Below are 8,901 nucleotides of genomic sequence, written 5' to 3' on the forward strand. Positions count from 1 at the left end.
ATCCGTAATTATACTTGATTAGAATCTTGGATTGTCCCTTATCGGGCTTGTCATTCAATGGGCCCTTTATATAGGTCCATAACAAGTATCGCAAAATATTACTGAAAAAATTGGATTAAATTTTTTGAGTCTATGTTTGGTTGAAAATAAAATTTTGATGGGAAAATAGGTAGAAACTACGAAAGTAACCTTTTTTTTAAATAGAAATACCATGTTGCATTTATCTGATTTTTTAAATAGAGGGGTAATCTTGTCACCATTTTCATTCACTTTTTGCATTTATCTGATTTTCATAGAAATACCACTTTGGAAGTTGCATTCGTTAACAGTGCATTTGTTGCTTTTTTACATGCATTTGTCAATAGCTAGGCAACTGTGTTTGATGGGTAAAATTGTTCATTCCTTCTACCAAACGGGGACAACCGACAATACCACATGCACTTCGCTGGAAAATTTTACAGAACTTCCGAACCAAACACCACCTAAAGGAGGAACATAACCTTGGTGTAAGAGAGGAGGGGAGTGGATCATCATATTTAACATGACCTATAATATAATTAAATCATGTGAAACAATATCGCATGTTTATTGATAAATCAGGAAATATTTAATATGATTCTGACCCACCATTTGATTCAGTGGTTCGGGTTAATCAAAATGGAATATTTTTTAACTTGTGGATCCAAAGAAGGGAGGAAATTTATGTTTTTGTCCAAGTGTCTCATTCCTAATGGAAGGAGCACTTGCTCCAGGTGCACAAAAGATGATCTCGATAAATTAATGGTGATGGAAGATAAAAGAGAATAAAAAAGGATGACCATTATAGGACACCCGACAATAATAATGGCCATAAATATCTATCAATAGAAAAAAAAAATGGTGAAACTTATTCTATTTTAGGTTAACTTAACTTCATGAACTAGGAATTTTCACGTCCGGATCAAATGAGTTTAAACCGATTAAAATATAGGAAAATAGAATTGTCATGTTACATGACACAACTTCTTTTTCCTACATACTCAAAAAAGTGAGACCCATTCCAATTTTTTTTTCTATACAATGAGATCCACAATATTTACGTGTCTATGACATGACACAAGAAGTGTCATACAATATTATATTCATAAAACCCTAAATATGACATTTTGAACAATTTTCTTTTTTAAGAAAACCTGATCAAAATGGCATTATTAGTTCATGTTTTGGTTTTGGATTTTGTTGGGTTCAGTCTCAATATCATTGAAACATCACGAAAAACAAAAATGGAAGGCACTCAACGCAGCTGAAATCTTCATTTTAAGAATATTTAGTTCGAGCCAGTTTAACAAGAACACAAATCTCTCCAACTGTTTGATAATGGTAACTTCTATGCAGTTTTGTGTATCTTTCTTCATTCAATTTTGATTATTGAATGATAGTGTAAATACCGCACATATTATAACAGTAAATATATAAATCAGCAAATGCCAAAAGAAAAGTGTATAAATCAGCAAAATCTCTAGTTCACAATAAGAAATTAAAAACAAAAACCAATAGATTTTTTTTTCTTTTTGGAAAAAGATCTTCGGTATAGAAGAAAGCCCTGGATAGATAGAATGACATATTAATCAAAAGAAAAGAAGGTCATTAGTCAAAATAAAATAACAAAGTTGGTTTGTTTCCAAGCCAACGGCAGCAACCAATAAAGGTTCATACCTTCCAAGAGACAAGCTAATGCCAGGACTTTATTTGTAACAACATAATAACAATAGTTCATGACTATGTTTCACGCCTCAATGTTCACGACTCAAAAGCATGCATGGATATTAGAGACAAGAAGCACCAATGATTAAGTGCAAAGTTATTCAAAAATTCATGGCGCATACTTGCCAAGGTCCTATTGAAACATAACTTTAAAATAGGCTACGAGCCTATGCCAAACACACGGATTCTCTGTTGGATTTGAACCCGGCAGTAAGGACAAGCAGTCTTACCCTTTCTTCCATGCTCAGCACTGCAACTAGCACACATAACTTGGTGAGCACACGGCAAGAAAACAATGGAGACTCTATCTTTCATGCACATAATGCATTCTCTGTTGCTCTTCACTTCTTTCTCCGAATGATCCTCCATATCATCTAATTCTTGAAGCAGATTAGCAATTGCTGTCTCCCATTGGGGCATTGCATCCTCGGAGTTAGTTATAGATGATGACTCAGCAGACTGAGCAGATGCTTTAAGGCGCGAAATCTCCTCCTCAAGTCTTGATAGATCATCCTTGTGGCGCTGGAAATCTATCTCTATCTTCACGCGCAAAGCCTCAAGCTTCCTCTTATTTTCAGACTCAGCAGTTTCCTTAGCTTGGCGTTCCTCCTCAACTAGTGCTAGGGCTTCCTCTTTGGCGTTCAACTCTTCCTTCCACTTGACCTGTAATAAGTTATTACACAGAATGAATGGTTCAAAGTAACACGTGTAAGGTGGTAGAACGAGAAAGAACAATGATAGACACTCTCCTAATAAATCAAAGCTAGACTCAAACTGTAATAAGTTTCTATGATTCAGTGTAGTTTGGAAGAATGCATCCATAGAAAGACCATGGTGCCAATAGGAATATAAAGTTGAAAATACCCAGGCAAAGAACACCACACTCAAAACTATGTTCTGATAAGTCTAATCTAGGAATACACAGTTTGAACAATATGAAGTAACCAAAAAGCTGTTTACAGTGATTCAGAGAACAAATGAAGAAAAAGATGCTGCCTTAAAGATCAGTGAGATCAAATTACAGTTCACATAACTAACTTTTGAGGTTCATTACAAGTACACCCAAATACAAAACATTGACAATTTGGATTTAAAATCTGTACAAAGTTCCAGCCAGTTCTTTTGGTATTCGTAGAGAAGAATGAATCCATCCTAATTTGAGAACCAATACACCATAGTTTGATCATATAAATATAAAAACCTAAAATAGCAAACAGTGCCAGTATCAATACAGCTTTTACACTTTATCAATACTTAAAAAAATAAAAAATAAAAATGAAACCAACTGCCCATAAAACCGGAATTGCAAGGGCAGGGATGAGAAAATCCTTGTGCGAGGCCTTACGCTTATAAAGGCCTTATAATTTTGCAAAGAGACTGTTTTTTGAATTCAATCATAAAGTAGAAAATTCATGAATACTTAGGTGATGCCAAATACTTTAGTAAGACTGCACATGGGATACAAAACACTATTATCTCACTACTTCCATATCTAGTATAGTTGATGCCAAATAACAGCACAAGTCTCAAAATTATTTATACATAATTGACTCAATCAATGTTAGCAGTTTCAGAAGCCAAACATTAGTAAGTTAGCATTTGATACGGTAGGAATTACGTGTACGGAAGGTATATTGTAGGAGGAAAGTGCCTGCCAAAGGCGGTTAGACCTCCTAATGTAGGTGGGCAGTTCTTGATACATATACTGTTGACTGAGGCTATTACTTAGTGAAAGGGACATCTCCCTCATATGGGCTAAGCCCTCGTACAATTCTTACACGTCAATACAGAATACATATACTTTTTCCTTCATCTTCCTCCATTCTTTCCTCTGTAAACTCACACTCACAAACCAGAGCCGTATCAACATTCAGAAAATTATTAAGTGAGCTAACACACCACACCAACAATGCTGCACTGCTGTATTCATAATCATAAAACTATGCTTAAACATATATCAGTAAAAAATGCTCATCATTACTATTAAAATTCTCATATTCTTTGTTAATATGCAGGACAACTTAGAGCTTCCTTGGAGGCCTCTGATTTCTATTGATGGAAGCACATTTTATGAATTAAATGAATATCTGACATATTTTTCTTCCAGACAAACGGATATCTAGGAGTACTTGCAGATTATTATTTTCTAGAAGTATTTATTAATGGTGCTTTAGTTGGGAAAAAAAGTCAAGTATTTATCTGTAGGTCAACATATAACATAAAGAATTGAAAGAACTTTTGCTCTAAAATAAGACAGAATTGCAGGATTTGAAATGCGGATTTTTCTACTTTTTACTTGAAAGTAAAAGTGCATCTAAACAACAAATTGGGTATAGACTCATCCAATAAATATATAGCTGCTCCGAAAAGAAAAAAATGTAGGTGCAAAAGGACAAATAAAACGACGAATGGATAATATGGAAAATGGAAGGTGGTGGACAAAACCTAGATTAAAGCATGGCTGGCTCGATCTAGAATCCTTTGCTGGTGATCTCATGCAAATGTTGAACTCTGTCATTGCCTTTGCAATCATTTTTCTTCTTCTTTTTCACTTATAGCCAAACGACGTCGTTTTATGAGGTTTTATTTTAAAAAATATAAAAAAAGAGTACATGAACCATCCGGTTTCTATAAACCGGCCAGATCACCAAATTATACACAAACCCGTTGGGTCAAACCGGTTTGCACCGGTCGATGACTTAAAAAAAAAAAATTCTCATAAAACAATGTAATTTAGCTATAAGTGAAAAAAAGGAAAAGAAAAAAGATAGCAAAGGCATCGACAGAGCTCAACACCTACTTTAGGTCATCACAGCAAAGGATTCCAAACCCAGCCACCCAGCCATCCAGCCATGTCTATGTCAAGATTCTGTCCAGCCGTCCATTTGTCCAAGATTCATGCTTTTTTTGTCCTTTCGCCCCTATTTTTTTCCTTTTTAGTGCAGCTATGTATTTATTGGATGAATCTAGATTCAAATTCTGTTTTTTATTTTTATTCAATTTTCCTTTCAAGCAAAAGTTGAAAAATTAGAATTCTAAATCCTGCAATTTTCTCTTGTTTTAGCACAAAAGTTCTTTCAATTCTTCATGTTATGTGTTATCTTCAAAATCGATAATATGAATAAATGGGATTTAACTTAATCCCGGGAAAGAAAATGCCTCTGATATTTTAGGAAACAGTATAATAAAGCATAATATGCTGATGTTCTTTTTTTTGGTAATGGAATATGTACTAAGTTCATTCCTTATAGGCAGTATTTTAAAAACAAGCTTGAACAAGCCAATTCAATTCAAAAACCGGAAAACCGATCATGTAATTGGTCCGGTAACATACAAGATTGGTCATGTTCAAGAAGTGGTATGAACAAGTTTACCCAGTTGGTTTTTGTAAAAAACGGTGACTTGACCGGTTCATATAAAATTGGACGGGTCATGCACTCTTTAATTAAAAAAACCTTATAAAACGACGTCGTTTTGCTAGGGAAGGGAAAAAGCCCATTAAAATGACCCTTATAAAACGACGTCGATTCGATCTCACCGTGCCTTGCGATTTCATGAAAAACCCTTCCAATACATTTGTTTTTCAATAACCCGACTTGAATGGCCTTAAAATGACCCGAAAAATGACCCGATACTTCAATTAAGTCATCTAAGTATTGAAAAGGGAAACAAAGAAACCCTAAATGAGCCTCCCCTCAATGTATCGTGCAACACCCAGAATCAAAGCCTTCCCATTCGGCCGCGGGCCGCGCATTCTCTATTGCATCTCGTCTCCCATCTATGTTTGCATCTTTATTGTTGCGTGTCTCCTCTATATTCTGGTGCGTTCTCTTCTCTCCCTTCTCTATTTGTATGGTTTTTTATACTACCTTCTATGTTCTGTGGGTTATTCACTCTCCATATTCATTTTGTGACTTGAATGATTTGAATTTGATAATGATTTGGAATTGTCTTTTATATTATAACTCTTTTGTTGTCTTTTTATATTTGCTACCTTTTATATTTGAAGTTGAGATCAAATGTTATTTACTATGCATAAATATTATTTTCATAATTAAAGTTATGAATATAAGATTTTAACGATCTGTCTCGATCCCACGATTTATAATCTTGCCACCCTTTTGCGATTCTCGGTAAGATCTCGAGTTTGACTACCTTTCTCGCACGAGCCCCCCAACCTTCTTCTGTACCCTCACATGTTTGCACGCAGCTTACAGGTATACTTCACATGTAGGTCCTCCTCAGCCTCTATTTTGCATACATGTGCTCCCTCTCCAGCCTTTCTTTTATGCACAAGTTCTCCTTTCGTCTCTGATTTTTGAGCACTAATGATGAATGTGTATGCAGTTGTAGCATTTTTTGGAGTAGGTCTGTGGGGGCTCTGACAAGTGGGACTAGGTCCAGCAATGCAAAGGAGTCCATTGCAGTTAGTTGGAAGAGAGAGGGGTAGTTATATGGGGGTGATTTGGGGTGGGTTTTCACGAATTGAGTAAATTGGAGTGGAATTTGGGGAACTCTAGGGTCTGGGTTATTGACCTTAGGAGCATATGGGGGTTTCTTTTGCATTTGTGTTTCTGTATCTCAAGGGATAGTTTTCCTTGAGGGAGTCATTTAGAGTTTTTCCGCTAATTGAGTCTTTTATTTCAAGTAGGAGGAGAGTGTTCACCTCTATTAGTTGTCTTTTATTATTTTCAATTATTGAAAGTATCATTTGTTTCTGTGAGCCTGTTGTTTGAGTCTTTGATTGAGTTTTCAGTGTAAGGAGAAAGTCTCCCACTGTTTAGTGTTAACCTGATATATTATTGGGTTCCATGAAGCTCCTTCATGACACATTCCGCAGTTAACTACTTTGGTGTGAGCACATACACATACTAACAAATATGCACAAACACGGACATCAATGCGGACAACTTAGAGTGTCCCTTATAATTTGAAGTACTGTGTTGTCCCAAACAAAAATGCCAAATATGTGTCCAACACAATCACGGCTACTTTTTTGAACTCTCCAATTCTCAATGCTTCATAGTATGCACGAAAAACTGATACAGATGCAATATTTATGAAATTCAAGAAAGAGAAGGGAAAAATACAACATTTTAAAGTTAGATATGCATTCGATTACTCAGTTAAAAAATAACCAAAGTATTTTATGCAGAAACTATCAATTGCAACGTGACGATGGTTAACCGAGCACCACAATAGTCTAGGCCATATTGATGTCTGATTTTGAAACATGTTACTCTTTTTTGGGAAAGACCATGAGGTGACTCCACCCCATTTGGGTATTATCAGCTTGGCCCTGACCAAAAGGTGCTTCCAATGGGTTTCAAGCCCCTTCCCTACAGGTAAAGTCCACCCACAATGAGCACAATTTGCAATTTTGCAAACTGAGACACACCTTGAGGCTGAAACATGTTACTTTTATTCTGACATGAGAAATGCATGTCCCAATCAATAACCTCACTCTATGCAAACAGAGACAAATGCCGCAAAACCATATTTTCTTTAGAGTATGGTGGTCAATGTGTGACAGTCACAATACATAAATAAATAATAGGTAAGTGAATAGCAAACCTTAGCTTCTTCTCGAGACTGCTTAATCTGAGCCAATTCTTCTTGTGTCTTCAATACCTTTTCTCTTTCATCAGAAATCTCCTGCTCTAATTTAGCTTTCTGCTTTTCCCATGCTTTAAGTTTCTTTAAGAATTTTTTCTCCCTTTTCTCAACTTCTTTACAAGCATCCACTGACTCTGATGCACTTAATTTGGAAGCCTCAATCTCTGCTTTGATTTCTGCATTCTCTAACTCTATTCTTCTCACGTTTGCATTTGCACGGTCTGCTTGTCCACTAGCCCTTCTTAAGGCATCCTCCATCTCTGAGAGTCTCTTCATGGTTGAGTCATCAAGAGTTGGTTTCCCTCTCTTCGATTTCAGAGTCTCCTCTCTTTCCATCCGTAACATTTTGAGCTCAGTCAGATCATTGCTTAGCTTTCTTGCTGCTCCTATTACTGACTTATGAGCCCAATCTTTTTGCTCCTCGATATATTTCTCAAGATCCTTAATCTGCAGAATTATTTTGATTATCTTATCATCCCTCTCATTATCTTCCACAAGATGCATACCCTCATCAAGATTTAAATTGCTAAATTTACTCAGCGCTGATCTCAAATCAGCTCTGTCATCAAGATTCCGAGAATCTCCAGACTGCTCAACAACCTGTGTCTGCAAATTTTTGAATTTTTCCTTAAAACCAGCAGCAAACACAGCAACATTTCTCTTCAATGAGGATTTCATTGAAGGAGAAAGATTGAACCTCTTGGGAAATTCAATATCTCTTTGCAACTGCATTGCCACCATCTAACACAACATGCAATCACCTTTACTCAAAAAAGGCCTCACCTTTCTGAAACAAAAACAACATACCCTCCATAAGTACTCAAAATTCAAACTTGATGGAAGGAAGCGAAGATAGAATACTCACAGAGGGGTTTATTCAGAGAGAAGACAAAGGAGGCAGCTTGATAAAGTTTTCGTCTTTCGTTCAGTGAGTTCAGTACTGAGAATCAGAGTCTCGTTCGGTGCCTGGGGTTTACGAGCGAAGTTATTGTGAAAGGAGTTCAGACCACAAAATGGTTGGTGGGACTGAACTGAGAGAAAGAAGAAGAAAAAAGTTGAGGAGAGACAAAAAAGAAAAAAATAATAATTCAGGTATCAAATTTTATGTGAAAAAATTATAGTGGTCATGTACCACGTTAAAAAATTAGGGGGTTTAGGTTTTAGTTCCCTGCAGTTCTTAATATGCGGCTCTTTTAGTCGAAAAATGTTATTTGACGATGGTCACAATCAATTATTATTATTATTATTATTTAATTTTATTGTTAGGTTGATAATGTTAATATAATGATTATATTTATTTTATTTTTTATACGGTTATAATTTTTTATATTTAATGTGAAAGGATTAGATATGATAAATTATAAATATATAAAAGTAAAATAAATATAACTATATAAAGATAAAAATAAAAATAAATATTGAATATAAAAAATTAAAAATAAATATAAAGTATTAAATATGTAAAATAAAGTATTAAATATGTAAAATAAATATATAGTTGTGATTTCTCATATTTAATACTTTCATATTAAATATGAAAAA

General features: G+C 35.2%; 1 protein-coding gene across 1 annotated transcript; it reads right to left on the bottom strand.

Annotated features, from left to right (window-relative positions):
- Positions 1-1,679: 1,679 nt before the first annotated feature.
- Positions 1,680-8,408, bottom strand: LOC133310100 (MND1-interacting protein 1-like). Its single transcript, XM_061510987.1, has 3 exons — positions 8,225-8,408; positions 7,318-8,146; positions 1,680-2,406 (listed from the first exon to the last, which is right to left on the bottom strand). Exons 2-3 carry the CDS (start codon positions 8,098-8,100, stop codon positions 1,903-1,905), a joined length of 1,287 nt encoding a protein of 428 aa, XP_061366971.1. The 5' UTR covers positions 8,101-8,146; positions 8,225-8,408; the 3' UTR covers positions 1,680-1,902.
- Between the last annotated feature and the right edge of the window lie 493 nt (positions 8,409-8,901).

This window comes from Gastrolobium bilobum, unplaced genomic scaffold, assembly GCF_033153095.1.
Source record: "Gastrolobium bilobum isolate Gb01-03AN ecotype WA unplaced genomic scaffold, APGP_CSIRO_Gbil_v1 utg50230, whole genome shotgun sequence".
In the NCBI taxonomy this organism is placed as follows: Eukaryota; Viridiplantae; Streptophyta; class Magnoliopsida; order Fabales; family Fabaceae; genus Gastrolobium; species Gastrolobium bilobum.